Raw genomic sequence first — 23610 nt, 5'->3', positions numbered from 1 at the left:
TCATTTTACCCTTATAATGGTCAGTCTGTGCCTTACTTAGTCTAACGATCATTTGGAATAAATCGATGAATGTGAACTTCATTTAATTTTGTCATTTGTTTCTTCGTCAGTTTCATTAGGTGACTTTAATAACACTTAAAAATCAAATATCCCCTACTTTTTTTGAATAGTATATATATAACCAGGATATAATATATATAACCAGGATATAATTTAGATAAGAAAGATATATCATATCCCTAGCCATAAATAAATATTTCCGTGTAAATTTCCACATCAAGAACTCTGTGGTGACAGAAATGAAATGATATGGAGTTTTAACGTCCTACTGTTCTGCTCCTAACCTGGGCTAATGAAGACGGGCATACACCATACAGTGTGCTATAAGGGAAATTTTGCCCGGACAGCGGCACTACGGCCTACTCTTATATCGAATTCCAACTGCCAAGGGATCTTTTACGTGCACGCCAATGTGTACACGGGACCTCGGTTTTTCGTCCCATCCGAACGACTAGACAGCTTTCCTTGTCAGCCCCTCCGTCCTGCATCACTGACAAGGGAGAACCACGCCGGAAAATCTGGATGAACTTTCTCGGCCAATGCAGGGATCGAACACCCGACCTCCAGGCTAGCGAGCTAGCATCTCACCCACTTAGCCACGTGATCCCCCTGTGGTGACAGAGAATATAAGTAATATTGTTATAATACATTATTAAAGGTGTACTGTTTTGTTGACATTGACAATAAATTCGCGTTAACAAAATAGTTTATAAAGTCTAGTATTGATGGCGATATTAGCGACCTTTGATTTTGGCTTGCTGTCGTACTGTTGTCTTTTCGCCTCAGAAGTTGATGTAGTCTCTACTTTCAAGGTCACTTTTCGACTTTCGTGTTTTGAAGGGGCGAAAAGTAGAGATTATAAATGGTAGTTATAGGCTTCCATAAGATTGTAAGACAAAATAAACATTTTACCATCGGTTCACGAATGCCTTTAAGTGCCATTTATAACAAGGGTCTAGAAGGACGGGGCTAGATATATTCCACAAGTAACTCAAACGGTTACGTCATATTCCTATCTGGAGAGCATGCGCAATAAATACTAAATCAGTTTATGTACATTCATATTACATTATTATTTGTGTTGCAAACCATTTGTGTCAATTTCTAGGTCCTAAATATTAGCGAGTTAGCTCTTTTAAATAACAAATACATGTAGATTGTTTTGGGGTGACCTTTTCCCTGTATGTAAATAATCAGTAAATGTTCATATTTTTGCACCAAAATAGATAATTTTGGATCAAATTTTCTTTTGCTGATAATTGATAAGTTCGTAAATAGTATTGTACGATGGATCAATAGGCCATTAATATTTCGATATTGGCCCCTTTCTATAGAAATCAATATATAATTGGCAAGAGTTATACAATCGTAATGTGCTCAACAACCCTTGTTTTACTTATGAATATTTATCTCCCCAAGAAAAAGTTCCAAAATCATTTAATTGGTTAACATCAAATTGGTCAATATCAAAGTATATGAGTAAAATTATGTAAGACAAGCTGCTGTAGATATTACATCAAATTAATAAGCTTATTATTACATTATGTAATATTTGAATCAATTTTTTTTAATTTTATTAAATTGTTATTAAATTTGTTTATTTCTGTGTTTAATTTGATTAGTTTTTCTTATTCTCTTATTCAAATTTCATAGAATCTGATTCCAAACCCATCTAGCTTTAGTGTTACATTCTAAATATAGAGCAGTGTAATATGACACTTATACAATACACCATCTGAATAGATAATAATTGGGCTACAATTTATTGTCTTTGAGAGGTTGATGACAGGATTCTCTTCAACAAATCTTTGAGGTCACATTCCCAAACTTGAAGAAATCTGGCTGATTTCTAGTTGGTCTTAAGACTGCATACCTTTCCATTAGTAGTGGTTATCATACACTGTCTTTTCAGACCAACTGCACATATTCTCTAACTTGGTAACTAGACTACATCCATGTACAATTCAATAGGCATTATTTAATATGACATACATGTGTCCTTCTTAAAACAAAAAATAAAAAAAGGATACTTTGTCAAACTGAAAAACACCTCAAATCTTTCTAGCAGACTGGTTTAATGTCTCTTCAATAATTACAACTGAGGAATAACAAATTTTGGCATGGTTTTCTGTCCATACACATCTCCACCTGTCTAATTTAAAGCGGATATGTTAAAGGATGAAATTGTTTGTCTAAAATTTATTTTCTTTAAATCGTTGCTACAGGAGTGATTTTAATCCTAAACATACCACATTCCCCTCATTCACAAGGTCAACTCAAGGTCAATCATCAAACTAATTGAGTATAGCTATCATTTCAGGACATGTTTAAGGGGTTCACTCCCTTAAAATATCAATTCCAGCTTTCCTGTTAACCCCTCATTCACTGATTAATAATTGGGGAGATGTTTGATAAAAATCAAAATACAAACATAGAGGTTTATTTTCATAACCGTATCACCAATTTTCAATATTCAATTAGGATAAAAATGGTAGGTCTATTGAAAGCTATATGTATCTTAACAGACTGATAATGACTTCAAGATGGGGAAGCAAATTCCCTCTCCCTTTCTTTGGCAAAGCCAGTTTGATTATAGAAACATTTACAAATTTAACTGCAAAGTAGCAATATCATACATTATGGAAACCCCAAAAAAGATTTATGCCAAATGCAATCTACTGCACAATATAATTCAGAATTGAGAATTGAAATTTTGCATTTGATCGGGTATAGAGCCTGTGACATTGATGATGTAAATGGAATTAAATATGAGAAAAGTTCAAAGCAAATCAGAAAATGTCACTACATGTACATGCATGTTGACATCCTTTACACAGTCCCAAGTAAGGCATTGGCTTACATGTACTAGCCAGGAGGTCCGGAATTTGATCCCGGTGTTGGCCAAGAAAGCTTGGCATGTTTTTCCCTTGTTAGTAGTGCAGAATGAAGGGCCTTGCACGGATAGCATTTATTCGTTCGGATGAGATGACAAGCCGAGGAACTGTGTACACGTTTGCAGTTGGAATTCGAAATAAAAGTAGGCTGTAACGCCTCTGTGCTGGTAAAATTTCCCTCATAGCACACTGCATGACGTATGCCCGTCTTCGTCAGCACGTCAATGCAGCAATGTAGGATGTTAAACCCCATTTCATTTCATTACACAGTCCAAAATATAACACACATGAAAATTGACCATGATACCTGGGACAGCTCCTTTAATAGGATATTGTACTAAATTTAAACTTCTACTCAAACATGAGAAGAAATTTTTTAAAAAGTTTCTAATCCCCTTAAATTACAAGGTATTAAGTAAAATATGTGACTTGATCTCATTAATCTCCTCGAAGAATCTGTTGTGTGAATACTATTTTTCTAAACTTACCACCTGAATGTAAAGTGATATCAACTGTTAAACAATTGATTTAAAATCAGATATGATAACTTTTATCGTAAGAGGGGCTTAAAAATATCTAGATACTTATATTAAAAAAAAATACAAGCTTTCATGAATCACATGTGATAAAATTACAAAGATCTGAGGTGTTTGTTAAATATTATCAGTGAACTTGTGGCTAGTACTTAATAAATTCCTGTTAGCTGAATATTTCATATTACAAAGTCCAAATTACTACTAGGGATGTTTTGTGATTCAAAATATGATTTAAAATAAGAGCAGGGAGCAGGACATTTCAAATACAAGTCTTGATCAAAATATTCTCTTTCAATTTGTGTACTCATATAATACAAGTTCAGTCAAAGTTTGCGCTTCTCATAACTTTCAAAATTCAAACCAGTTCCATCCACTGGACTATACTATGTAGTGCAAATGGAAAAATATTTGTTGCCAATTAAAAATCAAGTAATAATCGGATGATTATTTTAGCCTCAATGTGAGCATATAGAAAGGGCTACTAATAATACAAAGGCTTAAGCATTGTAGTATAAAATCCTCAATACTGTGTCAGACACACAGTGATTCTCAATTTTGTGAACACTGCATGAGTTTGAGATGTTTTTTAGATTTACTATCTAAAGAACACCTTTCAGCCCTTATTTTTATTAATTTTAAATAGGGATAATTCCTATTTGCCATCCAGCACAAACAACAGGTATACAATGGGGATCCCAGACCACATTTTTACTGGTATCTCACAGACATTTGTTACTACTTATAATAAAGTGGTCAAGTGGACTTAAACCAAATGTACTGTTAAACACATGATCTGACCATCAGGTCATGGGTCAGGTCAACTTTAGGTCATGTTATTACTGACCAGTACATCAGTCATTCAAACTGACAATATTACTAACAAGATACAGCTTCTGGTGTAATCATGGACGGCATTAAAAGGCACAAGGTGTAACCTGATATCTTTTGAAGTGGACATGTGTATATTTCAAGTCATAATGTTCATTCCCTGAAGAAACCATACATGCCTAATTTTAACTGATCTCCATATGCATGCACTCTAAATGCATTAACTTATTTTTAAGGTTTGGCTGTATTCACTATATTTTATATTTTACTTCAAGCATATTTTAATACATGTACCGGTGTACCCACCATTATTTTCATTGTCAGACATTGTTTGTGTCTCATACAGAGTTATTGGCATCCATCCCCTTTTAATGTCACTTTTAAAAGTAATATTAATATTTTGTGCCCCCCCCCCCCTCCTTGGAATCCCACATATACCACACTGATGCATCTCTCCATAAAGCTTAATGTACAATTAAGTTACTTCCAATAACATTATTGAGTTTTACAACTTTTAATTATTGTTACATGAATAAGGGAAACTGGAGTAGTTTACGTTTACAGTGTAAGCTAAATCAATAAATAAAGATTTAAAAGGAGTTTTAGACATCATTTAAGGAGAATTAAAGCAGATTGATTTTTCAAGAGATTTCTAATGAAAATACATGTACACATGCACACAATTGATACATAAATATAAATTGTATAGGTGTGTCTTACCCAAATCTCATGCTCTACATGTTCATCCCATTACCACAGTTTAATTTTAAAGTCCCTAATCGTCATTTGCATATTTCAGACAATATCTAATTTTTCACGGCTTAATCCATAATAAAATATACTCAAATTTGTCATTTAATATTTAATTTAGAAATATTAACTGTTGTTAATCTCCCAGCTTGCATTAAATCAAATTAAAAAGAGGCTCATCAAAAGATTTCAGCAAAAATCAAAGATGGAGCTGGTGTGTATATTGACTATATTCTATATCATCTGCAGTTAATGCCTAATGTTCACAAATTTTCAATTCATCTTTCCTTTGCAAATAGTTAACGAAAATGAACTCTTTTTGGGCTGATATTCTTTTATAGAGATTCAACATTCACAATATAGTATTTTGTAAGAAATTAACGATCCCTCAAATGACAATCAGAGACTTTAACTCATCTTACTCCAAGGTACATAACCGCCAATCAACTTTCAGCATATCGAGAACACCTTTATCAATGTAGTTAAATCTCCATAGTGAAATAACCTAAAGATAGCCAGATGGTTCATCTTTTCAGCTCCTAATCCCGGATAAAAAGTCAACGGAAATTCAAAGTTGGTTAGTACGCCTGCAGGCTAAGATTGTAGAAATCTGTCTCTTATATGGAAAACAATTGCTCCGATTGGTATCTTCAGAGTTCACACACAGCTTTTTCTAGTACTGGAAGCTTTACTACGTGGTGTTTCTTTAAAAACTTTTAATCTTGGATCAATATCAATCTGTCAGATATGAACTTGTGTCCCTTCATGATGTTAGACATTTAGATCTTTATCAACATCCTGCTGATAATTAATTCCTATCCAAATCCCTAAACCACAAATTCCAGTAGTTTGATCGAATCCCGAAGTGCGATGGTGTATTCTTGTTTGACTCTTAATTCGATTCTTAAAAATGATCTATATGATGAGCAAGACATTCCTATGTTATAGCATTTTCATTCAATTCTCTTTAAAAGCAGTTATTTTAGAAAATTGTTTTCTTTAGTCAAAAACTCCTCCAGATGGCAACAGACATTCAGTCCTATCCGTCCAAATTCTTTAAAATGAAGTAAATAAAATAACCAAATATCTGAGACCATGTACTCCAACAGGACCTCACTAGCTAAAAGGTACTGTTGGCGGTTGTCAACAATTTGGTTAATAAATGACCACTAACATTACAGTAGTTAACAGGATAGGTTCTATTGCCAGAGGTTATATTATATTAACTATAAATTAAATTTAGGCTACAGATCATGACCTTTGGTGACCTCTCTTGATGGGGATAGACTGAAAACTGACTAGTTGAGCCTCTTAATGTAGTAATTCCATCTCACTGTGTGGCACTAATAGAACGCAAATTAGCTTCAAGACCTGACAACAATTATCAATTCCTGGCATACACCAAAATCCACAATAAATCAATCAACTTTTCTCTTGTCTGTTTCAATCAGGGCCAGGAATCTTGTTTCTTCATGAGTAGCACTTTTAGTTTCATCGTTCATTGATGCATCTGAACTGATGCACAGGCCCATGATGTGATTATCAGCTCTATCTGCTATGCATCGTTTCTTCAACCGGATAATTAACATTACAAATTTAATGTAAAATCCTGCCTTCAGATTCCAAAAATATTCTTGGGTGTCAATTGACAGATGTTACTTTTGTTGATACAGTGTGAACATCCACAAATATAGTGAAAAGTTATTGAGAATCGAATAACTATACATTGTCCCTTGCCAGGCCCGCCATCCTACACCACTGACAAGGGGGAACCACGCTGGAAAATACCAATGAACTTTCTCGGCCAATACAGGGATCAAACACAGGACCCTCAGGTTAGCGAACCAACGTCCTACTCACTGAGAGTCATAGATGCACCAATGCAAGTGTGTATGTTTGTTTCTGATGCGGGGGGTTGGATGGCTAAATGGTTAGCACGTGCGCGCTGTACCATAAAGTCTGTCATTGAGTCAACTGGCATGGTTTCGAATCCCCGGTTGTACGTGGCAAGGAGTAGGGTCGCCTGTCCAGCCTCGTGGGTTTTCTCCGGGTCCTCCGGTTTCCTCCCACTGCTAAAGACCCCTACGCGCAAGCGAATTATGTAAATAAAATTAAACCACATGTTAGTCCCGAAATGACCTAGTTTGTGTCGAGTGGACGTTAAACCCCATTTCTCTCTCTCTCTGTTTCTGATGCATCAAAACTTTACCTGATATAAGCACTATTCTTGGATTCCTTAATTCTAAAATTAACTTTATGTCAGCGTGTGGGATTTCCAAAACACCTAATCTAATACCACTTCATTTATCAAGTTCAAATAGCTAACAAGTATTGTTGTAAGCAGCCCAAATTTGTGTAATTGGGAAGCAACATTTTATTTCACATACATAAACGGTCTAAAACTAAAATTGTCATAATATTCCCTGAAAAAACATTAACAGCTGAAACAAATCTGTTTAAGTAACAATGCAACCGTCTTTTGACAACAATACAATCAAAACTGAAATTTAACCATGCAATCAAATTCAGGTGTTCACTATTAGGCCAAATATACTGTTACATTTCTTTCATGGACTACTCTTCAGTTATAACAATTCTTTAAATATGTCAATGTGTCAGAAATATATAAAACACATGAATAAATGACAGCCAGTTATTCAAGAACCTTAACAATATAATTCATTTTATATTTACAAGAGAAGTTCTGGATTTCATTCTGGGGGAAAAGACCAGGTTTTCTCACAATATTTTGAATTAGGTTTCTAAATTTCACAATAATCTTTCACAATAAATTTCACAACAATTTAGAAGAAATCAAATACCCTTTTATTGATAGATTACCAAACAGTTTTTGAAATAATAAGTAAGCAATCATGTTACCATTTAATATCATTTGGATATTAGCTGCACTACGAAACATTTGCTAATAAGTCTATCATTAAACAATTGAAAAATATATGGCCTAAAATGTCTATAAATTATTTATGCATGAATTGAAATGTACATCAATTGTTTCAGGAAATATTTGTAACCTTTGGAGATCAAAAATTTCAATTTTTCTTCTTTTTTTAAAAAAACAATATACATAAATTCAATGATTAACAGCGTGGGCTTATCTAGCCTCTACATGAACATGTAAGGTTCTTGTTTCAGTCAAACACATGTACTTGCCAGTTTTGACTGACTAAGTGGAAAACTCACCTGTCAGTCAATAATCTAACACACCCTAAAATTAGAATTTAACCTACCAAATTTATAGATTTTATTTGTAAAATGACTTAAAAAAACAACTAAATATTCTTTAGGAAAATATATATTGTTATTATAATAAAGGTAAATTAAAAGCCCACCCCATTTCTCTCTCCAAACAAAATATGTCTAAATTTTGAAGTGAAATCCCTGTGTACATGATTATATAAATTACAGAAGTTGATTAATTTATATGTCATGTCCCCCTCATAACCATAAAATATCACACATGACGACATGTTAGGACACATCACATAAAACAAAAGATCAAATGACAAATTACAAATAAAATCGTGTTTGTCATTTCCTACACATTAATGTACACGAAATAATAGAATCACAACAAAATTTAAAATCTGGGTCACTTTGCAAAATAAATAAAAACAGCCCAAAGCTAACAGTCACACATACACATAAATTTAATAACTTAAAGATGCATTATGTAAGAGCTTAATCTGGCCATTTCAGTCTTTTTTCTGACTTTAAATGACAAGCTAATAATCAACTCTCTAGAGCATCAGATGGCTGAGATATTAAGAAGATTAGACATATCTTCATTAAACTTAAAAATGCTAAATCAGGAATTTGTTTATTAACGTAGCAAATGGTACTTGACAGTCAAGACTATTTACGCCCTTTTTGTCAAAACTTCAAATAATCATTCACTCAGAATCTTATGAATAATATTGAGTTACAGCCAGCCTAAAGTGTCTGGTCAGGCCCATCGCTAAGGAGGTGGGGGCAAGAGGGACAGCTGCACACTTTCAATTGGTTGATGGGGCACCCAAAACGGTGTGATCTGTCTTATCCTGGAGGGGCGCCCATAATGACATGATTGGTGGGGCGCCTTATAATGAGAATGATTCTCGTGATAAATATAATGCATAATGCCAAGTGAGATTGGTTGGGTGCCCACGAGTTGATCAATGGGGCCCCAAAAAGGGCATGATTGTTGGGGTGCCCCATCCCGGAGGGCCGCCCACGACGAAATCTACTGTAACAAAATCAACTGGAGATTGTTGCACATTTTCCAGATCAAATTCACAATGGGGATGAGATTGATTCAAGCCCGCCCAAGGCATGATAATCTTCAAAATTCAAACAGTCCCACTCGTTTGTATTATTATGGGTACGCTAAAGTCATATTCCTTACTTCAAAATATCATAATATCCTCTTCTCTGGTGCAAACCCTATTTTCTAAAATTTTCTGTGGGGGGGGGGAGAGCACCATAGAGAGGCGCGTCCAAGTACCGTTTGCCGTGGACTGTCAAGTGTAGGTACAGCAGCGCCCCCTCCCTCAGAAGCCCCATCAGGGCCCCCAGAAGCCCTTACCCTGCCCCCAACATTTCTGGGCTATCTATGGGCCTGCTGGTAATTTTAAACCAGTAGAGTGTTCTGTTTACATAGACATACTGTATTGATTTTGTCTGTCAGATGATATATAATCAATTATGCATGTACACATCCTGCAGTTTGTTGCATTTCATAAAAATATAAGTAAGCAACTTTAAGCTAACTCGTTCAGATGGTAAAGTTAGCTTAATTATCCTAAGCTACTTCTGAAACATGTTAAATTGGATTACTTGTTCCAGATTTGCAATGTCATGCCAGCCTATACTAGCTATCTTACATATGCAGGATAATCATTAACCAGTTTAAATTGGGCATATTATTTGTGGTATTAGTACATGTACACATTCATAGTAGCAACAGAGAATGACTATTGGTAATGTACAATCATTACTATGTATCGATGCTTACAATAAATCACATGTTGTTGAGTACATTCTAAATTATCTAGTGATTATAAAAATTAAATATAATTTCAACAGGAAATACCTTGTTAAATGTACCCAAATTAGCCCCTATTAAATATGAATTATTTAACTACTGACTCTTTATATCAAATGTTATATTTATATAGTTCAACTTTTTTTTTCACAACATGAATAGGCTCAGCTCATGATTCTGATGTTATGTATTTAATTCACAGAATTCACCAAAAATTTAGTGTAGCACACTGAACGTAAATTAGACTCTTTTTAAATCAATCAATGTTGTTTTTCACACAGCAATTAGAATGGAATTAATGGTTAAGTGTTGAAGGTCTCATCACCTTTTATACATCACTATTTTTTTTTTCTTTATGTCATGTGTGCAATACCACAGAGGAGAATTTGAGCTGAATCTTCATCAAATCCAAACTATTAAAGGGTTGCTTTTAAACTGTTAAACTTCAATTTATTTCACCCCATCTGGATGACTAGGCAATATTTTACTGGTCGATCCCATAGTACCACAAGCTTAAAAACTGATGACCTTTCTCAGCTTACAACAGGATTCAAATCCAGGATATGCTTGTCGAGAGTTTAGTACCCCCCTTCTGCAAGACCAAACAAATGCACAAGGCAGCAATGTTTAGTTAAAAGTATAGGACCTTTCAGATTTAGGTCAAAATTAGATAGTCAATGTGATATTAGTTTTATAGTACAAAGCAAAATCGGTTGTATCTCAGGGCTTACTAAATCGTCAAACTTAAACATGCATTATGCAAGAGCTAAATCTGATTATTGTAAGTCTTAATTTAGGCTTCAGATGTTATAGAAATTATAAATTAGATCTTTATTTAAACAACAAGACCAAAATTCAACTCTGTAGACCCACGGATGGCTCGGCTACAGCTCGGATTTAAATAGGATTTCACTAATTGATTAAATCAAATAAGGGGTAACCTGATGAAAATATGTCAGTTAGATCGAGGCTAAATGATAGAGTGTACTTAGCGAGGCCGCTGTAAAGCGTTTCCGTATGCCATTGAAAACTTTACTTTATAATCGAGATATGTAGGTGGAGTTAACGCCTGTCATTCAAACGATCGGCGAAGGTGAAGACACATTTCGCTACCATTTCTAGGCAAATATTACAATGATGATAACTATGTTCAGAATAAAGTAATTTGACTGAATTTTTCAATATATTCTTCTTTCATCATCTACTTTTGAACTGTTATAGCAAGAATGGTCAACTCTCTATAAAGATCTCCCATAATGTATCTTTAAAATTTCAAATCGAGAAAAATGCATTTTTCATGTTCCAAACAAACTAACAGGTACTTCCATTTTTCACGCAAGTTATAGAGATCGCGACATTTTATTTTTCAAGGAAATTTAAGGAGCTACAGTTATAAGAATCATTCAGGAGAAGGGATCATGACTATCAAAGTCATTAAAATAATTGGAAGTAAAATAAAGGGATACTTCCCAAACAAATACACTAATCATGTACAAATGTACATGTTCACCAATTTAAATCAATTCAAAGAACACTACAAAGAACTAATTAAAGAACCATCAACTGACGAAAATCTCTTTAAATACTGATAAAAAGATTGAATATGTTGGTGTTGATGGATATAAAACTATTTACTAGCTACTGAACAGACCAACACACATCATCAAGTTTAATCAGCCATCAAAACACATGTCTACTAGTCAGTTATGAGATTTGTGGAAAATAACCACCAAAAATACTTGTGCTGCATGATGGTACACTACGCCATGAATTTTTTTTTTTTTTTTTTTTTAAGTCAGGCACACAGCTAAAAGGGTAATGTTGAAATGCGTTTAATATCCAGAAAAATTCTGATTTCAGCAATACTAATTATTCCTTGCGAGGCGTTTAGCAATTGATTTATGATATAATACTAGAACACTTACATGTGGATGGATACAATCACTTGGTTTATTATACTGCAACGTTTCAACAAGATTTCACAACGTTGCAGTATTATAAACCAAGTGATTGTATCCATACTAAGTGTTCTAGTTTTATACAATACTAATTACTAGGGTAAGTAGGGTTAAAATAAAGTTCCCTTGAGCTCCCTACTCATTTGTAGGAAGAATAACTGGTGACTGTCATATAATAAGTATTCAGATGGAAAAAAAAAACGTATGATAGCTGTAAATCTATAAGACGGTTAAATCCATCAGTGAACTGCTTTATTTTACTGAACTTCTATTAAATATTTATGTGTTGTAGGTGACTAATCACTTTCTAAAACTTGTAAATTTCCCATATTTAATTTTCTCGCTTTTTTCAGTGTATGTTCTGCATTCAACTAACTGGTGGTCTATTACCAATTTGAACACATGGCTAGTTAAACGATTACTTCACCGATTACAACATATACCATATACCTAATTATATAAAACTGATAGAAACCAGCCATCTAATATATATATAACCATAAATAATTGATCATTTTCTCATCATCTCTAAGTATCTCATTAATTCAAATTAACAAGATATGATGTACGTTTAGTGTACATTATTGTTTTATTCACATTTACACAATGAAATGAAAATTAAATATGTCTCAATGTGAGAATGTTTTAACATTCAAAATCATAATTTTTGAGAAGGATCAAATATTGAACTCCTTTCTGTTAAGATATGGTGCAGCTTACTTAATGGAAAATGTCAGATGCTCTTTACGGGACATCCCCAGACTAAAAATTTAGCCACTGTCGTCTCATAAACACAGGAAACACATCTCTTTGAGATATAAAGTAAACTTCCCTTTATGTACCTGACCTATTTTGGCTATTGTAAACTTACTTCAATGTAGCTGTCAAATAATTTAAATAACTGAATAAATTATTCTGTATATATGTTATAGTGAAAATATTGCTTTCAAATACAGGTGGACTGCACTATGCAAAACAACAAAAGCCTTGAGAAAACAGATACATTAAGCGATTGGATCCGAGGGCTGATGGTCAGCCATTAATACATTGTATTGAAAAACACAGGTTTCACTACATTTATAGGCGTAAATTTAAACACATATTTCACATAATTTATAGGCCTTTATTCAAAACAATCTAATTTTCGCTGGTTTTCCAAAACTTACAGATTGATATTAATTATGATAACCAGCGGCTGCCAGGCAGGATACGCCCACATTTTGCAAGAGATGGATACAGAACAAGTTAAAAACAAAAACAATTTTCTGAACAATTAGGGGCCATAATCCAGAAAGTTATGGTCTGAAATGCACAAATATCAAAAGGGACTGAGATTTTTGGGATATGTTTTAAGTTTCATCAAAATTGGATAAAAATTGTGACCTCTAGAGGATCCATAACCTTTGTATTACATACTAATACACAATTTGAGTACAAAGAGTGGCCATTTTGTCGGGCAGTTTCATTTCGATTTTCCCGAAATTCGAATTCAACCTTCATTATGGTGGAATGGTGATAGATCTAAACGTTATTTAAAATCGGAAAAAAAAATTGTGACCTCTAGAGGGTTCGACAACCTTGATATACCATATTTTTACACTATTTGCATACAAGGGCCGGCCATTATGTCCGTCAGTTTTTGTCCGTTTTTCACGAAATTCAAACTCAACCATCATTAGTGTATAACTGTGATATATTCACACATTTTTTTTTCAATCGGATAAGAATTCTGACCTCTACAGAGACCACAAGCTCAAAATGCGATTTTTTGTACAATCAAGGGTCATAATTCGGGATGTTACGATCCGATATGCGTGAAAATCGAAAAAAACCAAGATCTTTGCGTTATAAACATGCATTTCAAGTTTCATCAAAATCGGATCAAAATTGAGATCGGAGGGACCACAAGCTAAAAGCGCGATTTTTCGTACAATTATGGGCCACAATTCAGGAAGTTACAATCCGATATGCGCAAATATCAATAGGACCCAAGATCTTTGGTTTATAAACATGCATTTCAAGTTTCATCAAAATCAGATGAAAATTGTCACCTCTACAGTGTCCACAAGCTAAAAATGTGTTTTTTCGTACAATCAGGGCACATAATCCATGAAGTTATGGTCCGATACATGCCAATATCGAAAGGAACCAAGATTTTTGGGAGATAGACTTATATTTCAAGTTTCGTCAAAATCGGATAAAAATTGTGACCTGTAGAGTGTCCACAAACAAATTGTGAATTGATGTCCGGACGGACCAAGACCAACAGGGGAGACGGCATAATACGTCCACATGAAGCTGTGGGCGTATAAAAAATCTCAATAGATGGGTTATGCTTGTGATTTTATGTTCATCATAAGATAAAAGTTAAACAAAAGCAAGTACGAGCATACTACACACCAATAACTGAGCATGACATCATTACAGCCATCTTGGACCTGTAACATCTTATCAAAAATTGAAGTTTGTCGCAGGGTGCGAAATTATACAAGGAACAAGTTTCATGTCAATCATTCTAGAATGGGCAGAACCTTAGGTTTTTTAGAAGAGCATTGTCTCCAAGAAGAACAATAAGATGAGTAGTACATGTACTTGTGGCCCAGTTCCTGGTCTATAAATAAGGATAATAAATATGTTTTTCTTACCAGAAGATAACTTGATCTTTCTCCGACTTTATCCATCTTTACTTTTTCTGATCAAACTGCGAATAAAATTTGGATTAAAATAGAAATGCTATTTCACACATTAACTTTTCATGACTGGGTAATCCGTTTTAAACCATGTCCTGAAAGAGACCAAATTAGAATAAAATATTAATGGCATATTTGATAATTAAATTCCCAGATTGTTACCATGATTGTTTAATCAAGAGCAATAACTTTCAAACTGTGCAAATACTCCATATATCTTAAAAGTGGGGGAATGCACAATCCACAATTCCTTCAGGAAAAAACACAACTGTCTGGCAACAAAAAATTCCCAATATTGGGAAATGATCACCATCTTAAAATTTACCTGCAGGTTTTCCAGAAACAAATACATGTACATGTACCTTATATAACACATCCTTCTTTAAGTTGAAATAGTAGTATAAGGAATCTGGTTGATTAATGTTTACTGTATTAACTAACAGTTAAGTTAAACAGAAGTACATGTAGTGTTATATAAACACTTACCAACATCTATTCAAAACTATCATATTTAAAGTGGATATCTACAAATTTATTACCATAGCATTTTTCTAATAGTAAAACAAAACCGACAAGACAAACCTATATTTAATGCAAGAAATAAACAACACATATATATATATATCAAATATGTGAACTAGTCAGAATTCGTAGGCATAAGTCTGGTCTGACACTGTGAAGAACTCGGACATCCAAATGGTAAGAGCAGGAAAATTGTAATATTTGAGGAAGTAAAAGAGCTGAGAAGACTACTATTACTACTTCAAGGACACTGTAGACAATTGGTAAGCTCCAAGAAAGCTATCAAACTATGTGAATCGAACTTGGGAGGTATGTTGTAAGCATGTAATGCAAGTTACCTTTACAATTCTGGTATCATATATGGTGAATCATAGCCTTTCAGTCTCATTCAGCGAAACCATGGTGATAAGTAAAGTGATAAGGATCTTAACTATCAAATCAGTTATTAAAACAATAATATTATTATATATAGTCTTCAGGACAAAACTTTTAACAGTTTGATAAAAGATAGACAGAAAGGGAACATACATAAATACATTGGGCGGTTTCAGTGTAAAAATAAGATTGTTACCAGAACAATGACCTACTGTAGACAATGGTCATTTCCTATTAAACTTTATGTGTATATAAAATATTTCCGATACATGATATGATTATTCAAATATCCTTTAGACAAAATTAGTACTGCCATCCTATGAAACTTTATGTACATTGTATATAATAAAACATTTCCGATATGTGATACACACTTTGTAAATTTTGATGAAATTAGAAGGCAACAAACATAATCTTGTGTCAAACACAACGATTCCTGAGAAAAAGTTCGCTTCAATAACAGACTTACATGTACTCTCTAATAAGCTACAAAGGCGCAAAAATTTACCCAGTAATTGTCTTGTGACAAATTCAATATGACATAATGTGGAAGCGCAATTCTTTCCATTCTCTTTTAATGAATCATTTTGAGTGTAAATGCCCCTCATAAAACAAATGTTGGTCAACTATATAATGTGATTTTGATTCATCAAATTTTTTTTTGCCTGTCACAAGCTGTATCAATGAAAATATCACCTCTAACAATAGAGACACAGATGATCCATTAAACTCTTAAATCTTCTTCCATTAAAGGAACACAGTGAGATTAATCTGCAAATAACATGAAACGAAATGGGGTTTAAGGTCCGACATCTACTATTCTGGTCCATCCGGACAATTGAAGACGGAAATACGCCATGCAGTGTGCTATGAGGGAAATTTTGCAGCCTACTCTTTTTCGAATTCCAACTGTCAGGGGTTATTTACATGCATGCCAATGTGTTCACAGGACTTTGCTTTGTTGTGGCATCCAAATGCACCACTGACAAGGGGAAACCATGCTGGAAAATCCTGTGGAACTTTTTCGGCCAAAACCATAATCCAACTAGGAACATCTAGGTTAGCGAGTCAGTGCTTAACTGAGCCAAAGCAGCTTCCTACTCTGAAAACATGTAAATTGGGTAAGGGGTATATTGGATTTGAATCTATATGTAAATGGATCTAATTATTCCTATTCTCTATCCAATTTAGCAGTATGGGTTTTTTTTGCGTGTAGAAAGGGGAAGTTTAGAATGTTGCTCTTTTCATAAAAAGGATCCAGTTAAAACATTTCAAAGCATTTACATCAAAGTCAAGCAGGGTGCCTTTCATTTTGCCCTCCTTCAACCATTCTATCTTTATACACCACTTACTGGTAACCATCCGACACAAGTGGTGTACTTAGTACATAAATTCAAATTACATTAAATGGTCATGATTCTCTTCCATAACCTCACGTTTTAAGACATCTTTCAGAAAAATCTTTAAAGGTAGCAATTTTGACAGCTATGGTAGAATCCATTTCACAAAACTTTTTGTTTTACATAGAACTAGTAGACTACTTCTACTAATTAGATACAAATGCTTTCAATATTAAGATAAGATTTAATTACATGTAGACATTATTATTTAGATGAGAAACATCAAGAAAAATTGTTTAAAACACAGATTCTGAGAACCACTTCGTAATAAATCAATTTTTTTAAGAGAGGAACAGATTGAATATGTTATAAATACTAATGGTATCATAACAAAAAGCTCAGTTCATTATCATGCTAACATCAAAGCAGTCATATAGTATTAGTTATAACTTATTACCATGGTAAATATGAAGTAAAACAAACATACAAGCTAAGAATACAAAACATAACAATCATATATATTCAGATAAAAACTGACTTGAAATTACTAAAAGATGTCAGACATGAATACAGGATTTTAAAAGTAGGAGATTATGAGTAAACTAAAGTGTTGCCAAGGTCCTGGGAGTCAAAAATATTTTGTCCCTGTTTAGACATTTGTACAAATTGCACTTTTTATTGATTTTTCTGAGATAAAAATAAAACACATCAAAATTGACTAAAAAGTGCAATTTGTAAAAATGCCTAATTATGCTTTTTTTCAAGGAGTTTAAGGAGATCAGTTCTTTCAAAATGTTATGCTCCAAGGTTAGGGATACATGACAAATTATACAAAATTATACTGTCATTTTTTTTTTGAATGTGATAAAGCCTCTTTAACATTAAGGTGAACACTCTCTATGCATGGCATATATTAAGGAAATTATTTTTCTCTTTCAAAGACTTTTTGAACATTCAATTGTTTTGTTTCATGTGCTGCTAACTCTTAATAATAATTGATTAGAATATACCATTTAAAATTACTGGAGTGTCTTCACCCAAACCAAACAAACAAAACTTCTAATTTTAGCATTTTTAGTCCCCATTAAAACAGATCACTCATTTCTTATCACCTGCCATACATGTATGTACCAGTAAGTATGTTATTAGGCAAAAATGTTCAAATTACATTCTAAATAATGTTTTTCTAACCTTAATTCTTTTGCAGCTTGTTAAATATTTCCAAAAAAACTCTAACTATAGGTACCATTAAGTAGGATGTTTTTGACGCTACAAAACTGATAGAGATCATTCCTACTTCACAAGAAGACTATTTTGAACCAACTGTTAATAACATCTTCTTAGTCCAGGTTTCAAGTTCAAATCAGATACATGTGTTTATATTAAGGTGGCATTCGCTTTAAAATAATAATCTATGTTAGCTATTCTCTCCATGTAGTAACCCCATATAAGGTCTACAACTTTAAGTAAACTTTGGAAATTGTAATAGTTATGCAGTTATTTTGTCACTGATAAATATGGTTGGAGATATTCTTTGCATTACTTTCAAGTTATAACTAAAACAAACTAACTTTGGATACAACTACATGTAACTGCACAACAGTGCTATGTATGTCCTACACCACCTGGTACATAAGATTTTTCAATTCTTGTAAAACATCAAAAGGGTCAACTAAAAAAAACCCAAATTCCCAATATAATCAATTTTAACATGCCATGGTAGTACTATAAATTATTTCCTAGGCTACAATAGTATTTAATGTCCTGCTTTAACCGGGGATCAAGGGGGTAGCAATGCCCCCCTGAAAAAATGTTTGCCCCCCCCCCCCGAAAATTAATTTGCCGACCATAGCTCTAAAATACCTACTATAGACTGTGCCGGGTGTGCCCCCCTCTAAAAACTTCACTCCCCCTCCGAAGCCAGAAAGCTGGCTACGGGCCTGTTCAGCACCTGTGTGCAGAGGTTGAGAAAGCGCCCCTCGCCCCTATCTCCAAGCCCAATAATAGAGCTTGAAGTGGGACACTCTAGACCCCACCCACTGTCAAATTACTATAAACACAGTTTCATAAATGTAATACACATTTTGAAAGATGCTCCATAGTAAATATACTTTTATGGCTGCATCATGTTAAAAAGATTTTTTTTAACCATCATGGTTGTGATTGCAGTAAAAACATCCAACTCTTTGTTGGAGGTTATGTTATAATCAGAATTAAAAATTGTGTTTGCAAACATGTCTTTAAAGGGGGGCTTATGTCGACCTTGCAACTGAAAGCAACTGGCGTTTCGGCAACTGGGAGCAACAGAAGGCAACTGAAAAAAGTCGACCTGAGCGCCTCTTACAACTCAAAGCAACTAGTTGCAGTCAGTTGCAGTGCAACATGAGCAACTTTCTGCAACTGGCTGCAACTAGCGGCAACTAGTTGCAGTCGACATGAGCATTCTTGCAACTGGAGTCAACTCATTTCCATGGAAATAACATCACGTGATAAGGGACATTTGTCATGTGACTTTATAAATAAGCAAATGGAAGCAAACGAAGACACCCACTTTTCAAGTTTTGATGATGTCGACAATAATATACTAATAGAATTGTAGCAAGACTGATCATGCCTTTGGGTTGCTTCTTCTAAGTGATTCGCCATTTTGTTGATCACGTGATAAATAAAATAACAGTCACGTGTTCAGTGTGATCGCTATCAGTTCCGAGTTGACATAAGCGCTCCGATTTCAGTTGCTCCCAGTTGTCCTCAGTTGCTGATATGATCAGCAATCTTGCAACTGACTGCAACTAGTTGCTTTGGGTTGCAAAGTCGACATAGGCCCCGCTTAAAGGGCAAATCAGTTTAACACTTTGAGTGTTTATATTTAGTTGACTTTGTGTGCCACCATGAGTAGATGAATAATCCATGAGAAAATATCAACACATGAAATATAGGTACAGTTGTAAATAGATCACACCTAATTCACAGGATGCTACAATGTACTTTGTTGAAGCTGTACAAAGGTCAGAGAGTAATAATTGATGCAAATTGGTAGATATCTCTAGATCCACCCAATTACAGATACTACACTAATAAAATTAGGTATTCCTGCTTTCGAACATTATACAGATGTATATTATGTTTCATTTTTTTATACTTTCAATGGCCTCTACAGAGCATTTCATTGAATGATCCCTCACATCATCCACAACGCAGGTTTACAACAACTCCTCCAGATCCTAGTGTAGTAAAGACAAGGAAATCGAAATTTTGAACTGCAAAAAACGAAACGAAATAGGAGGTTGCGTGTTTGATCCCTGAATTGGTCGAGAAAGTTTATGGGGATTTTCTGACGTTGTTTCCCCTTGTCAGTGGTACAGGAAGGAGGGCCTGACAAGGACAGCTGTCTAGTCATTTGGATGGAATGGAAAACCGAGGTCCTATGTACATGTATACATTGGCGTGCACATAAAAGATCCTGTGGCAGTTTGAATTCGATGTAAGAGTAGGCCATAGTGTCGCTGTCCGAGCAAAATTTCCCTCATAGTACACTGTACGGTGTATACCCTTCTTCATAAGCCCAGTATGAGCAGAACAGTAAGACATTAAACCCCACTTCATTTTTATTTCGACAGTGCAATTTTTTAAACAGTGGGAGAAAACTGGAAAATGCGGAAGAAAACGCCAAATATGGGAATCTGACCAATGGCTATAGTATAACTTTAAGTATAACAAAATTGTGACAAACTGAATGAAGATCTGTAAACAGCTTGTCATCGACTTCATCTACATAAATCAAGTCAATTGGCATAACATTATCTTTTTAGTTGTAAATGATGAAGACTACTTCTGTAATGCATTCTCCATTATGATGTAATCTTCATAATTTTATCAAAATCACATGTTTTTCTAATTGTTTTGTATTCTGTATTTTATTTTATATCTTACAGAAAATAGTCGGTCTCAAAATAACTGCAGTCACTGCAGTCGATCTCAAAATTATGCATCAGTGACTAAATGAATTAATGAGGTAAACAAAAAATGCCAAAAAGTAGGGAAAAATCCCAAGTACTTAATATTATATGTATGAATATATCCGTGTTGTATACGTATGATTGCGTTGAATGTATATCACAAGCCAGTAAAGCTCAAATTAATAAAACATGTTATGCGTTCATGGTAATGGTGGACACAATCGATCTTGACAAAATCGTTGATCGGTGGACAAACTTGACTAAGCGTGGCCGGTTGATGAAAATATGAGGACATAGTCATATCTTTGCTGATTTATGTATATTCACCACAACAATATTTCAGAGATAATAGGTCCACTTTCATAAGTTGCCACAGATTAACAGTACTTTGTACATTCTTGTAAAATTCTTAAGATAACATGATTTCCCATGCTTAGTGTACTCAGTTTTACTCATGTTATAAGTGTTTTCCGCAAAATCTTCCCCAAAAGTCCAGGAAATGGCATTTCAGGAATTTCTCACGTGGAGAATGCCCCTGGAACACCTTAGAAAGTTTGCACTTGCAGTGCTCGGCTGCATCACTTAATGGCATTTTAGGAAATTTCTCAGGGGGAGTAGGCCCCGGAACACCTGAGAGAGCTTGCACCTGTGGTGCTCGGCTCGTGGCTGCATCACTTGTATTAGGGGCCTGTGCATCAGTCGGTCTCTTTTTTGTTCAACACCCCTTAGACAAAATTGATATATAAGCCCCTGTGAACATCAGCAACATCTGACAATTATTATCATTGTGTTTTACTGTACAACTTCAATTTCCAATGTAAACGACAACTTATCCAATCACGCCAAGACCTCATCTTTTATATACTTGATCCCTGCAGGCACGTTCATAACATAAAACAACCTCTGAATGGTAATCTTTTTGAATATACATGTTGTGCAGAGAATCATAAAGACAAAAAGAAATAAAGAGCAATTCAAATTATATTATAATTATCAGAAATTGGACAAGCAGGGTAATTGGAAGACTAGTTTTATTATACATTTATTGATTATTTATATAGAAGATTCAACTCTTGAACTCATTAAAAATATTTACACCATATTAGAAATAAGTATGACTTTTTGGGTACCCATTTTGTTCTATTACTTTTTTTTAAATATTTATCTAAATATAAATTTGATGAAAGTTATTACATGTTTGGATATTGTAAGGTCAAGCTGACCAGGAACAAATGAATATAACAAGTAGAAAATATGTTTTATCATATCAGCTACATATACTTTTTTGTTGAATTAAAGTATAACAACCAATCACAGTAGGTCAGCTTCAGTAGGTCGCTGTATACAGCTTGAGCTCAAAAACTGATCAGTGTCAAATAACTAAATAACATTAAATACTTTCCCACAGAGGTATTTATTGGATGGTTATTTCCATTAAAAGTATGGCAATTTTGGTATATATGGAAAGAAGAAACATCCAATTTTACTAGAAAAATACTGAATTTCCTGAAAAACACTCATATGAGGAAGTGTAAACGTACACAGGACAATACAATGTTTTGAGAAGGATTTGAAGCAAACTTTTGATAGATTAATTAGTTTGACTATGTTTTTAGTCCAAATATATTATCAAATCACTCAGTTTGTACGAGTATCTTTAAGCTTGAATATAAAATGAAATCATTCTGCAGAAGAAAAAATAATGCAAAAGCAGACTGCATGGATCCAAATGTTGCACAAAATTCTTATTTTTAAAAAAAAAGCCGACATGAGATAAGCAATTAACTTCTATGTACTGTTACCAAACCTATTTTTTAAATCGGACAAATACCTTGTTGAAGTGTTTTTAAAACGTATTTCAAAACAAATAAAAAGTTAATTAATTTAGCCCTTTAAAAAAACAACAGGTCATCAAACAACTAGTGGATACATTGTAGCCTACTGCTGTCAAAATTGTAATTTGTGCCCTGCTAAATATGACTATTATTAAAATATTCACTGAGCTTACAGACGAAGCATACAATGTACATTCAGTACCCGAAAAGGTGAAGTGTAAAGAGACACCTAAGTGTAAACAGTTTATGACATACACACTTTATACTTTATAAATTAAATCATGGACCTTATCCATGATTAAAACTATACTCGAGCTAAACAGCACACCTCACGAAAAGTTTTTACAAGTTTCCTAATACGGCTGTCAATCATATTTTAATTTTAGTAATCCAATTATGACCAATTAACACTTCTAAATGTAACCAGACAATGGTAAACAGATAAGTATGAATGTTTATATAATATATCGTATATTTACCTGTGTTTTATCGCATCATACACTGTCTCTTAACTGTTGATTTTACGATAACTCCAGATTATCCAGCTTTCACGTGTTTTGTCAACTGTGATTATCCAGACTACCGTAAATAATGGATAACGGTAAATAGGCAAAGGGGGGTAAATCCATTTTACCTTTGAAAGGAGCCCATATTTAAAAACATTTAGTTTTAAGTGACGATTTCTGGGGTAGAAAGTGTACCTTTCCAAAAAGGTAAAATGGGTAAATCCATTTTACCTTTGAAAGGAGCTCATATTTAAAAACATTTAGTTTTAAGAGACGATTTCTTGGGTAGAAAGTGTTCCCTTCCAAAAAGAAAAAT

The 23610-nt window shown here is 34.0% G+C and overlaps 1 protein-coding gene across 1 annotated transcript in view; it reads right to left on the bottom strand.

The window, feature by feature from the left end:
* LOC126822276 (protein sprint) overlaps positions 1 to 23324 on the bottom strand; it is an 82862-nt gene extending 59538 nt beyond the window's left edge. The window contains exons 1-2 of the mRNA XM_050551057.2: positions 23268 to 23324; positions 14713 to 14852 (exon numbers count right to left, since the gene is read on the bottom strand). Coding sequence (XP_050407014.2) covers positions 14713 to 14748 — 36 coding nt within the window. The 5' untranslated portion in view covers positions 14749 to 14852; positions 23268 to 23324. The remainder of the gene's footprint in view (positions 1 to 14712; positions 14853 to 23267) is intronic.
* Between the last annotated feature and the right edge of the window lie 286 nt (positions 23325 to 23610).

Source organism: Patella vulgata, chromosome 5, assembly GCF_932274485.2.
Source record: "Patella vulgata chromosome 5, xgPatVulg1.2, whole genome shotgun sequence".
Lineage (NCBI taxonomy): Eukaryota > Metazoa > Mollusca > Gastropoda > Patellidae > Patella > Patella vulgata.
The sequence above is the reverse complement of the archived record's forward strand: the minus strand, read 5'-3'. Positions and strand labels throughout refer to the sequence as shown.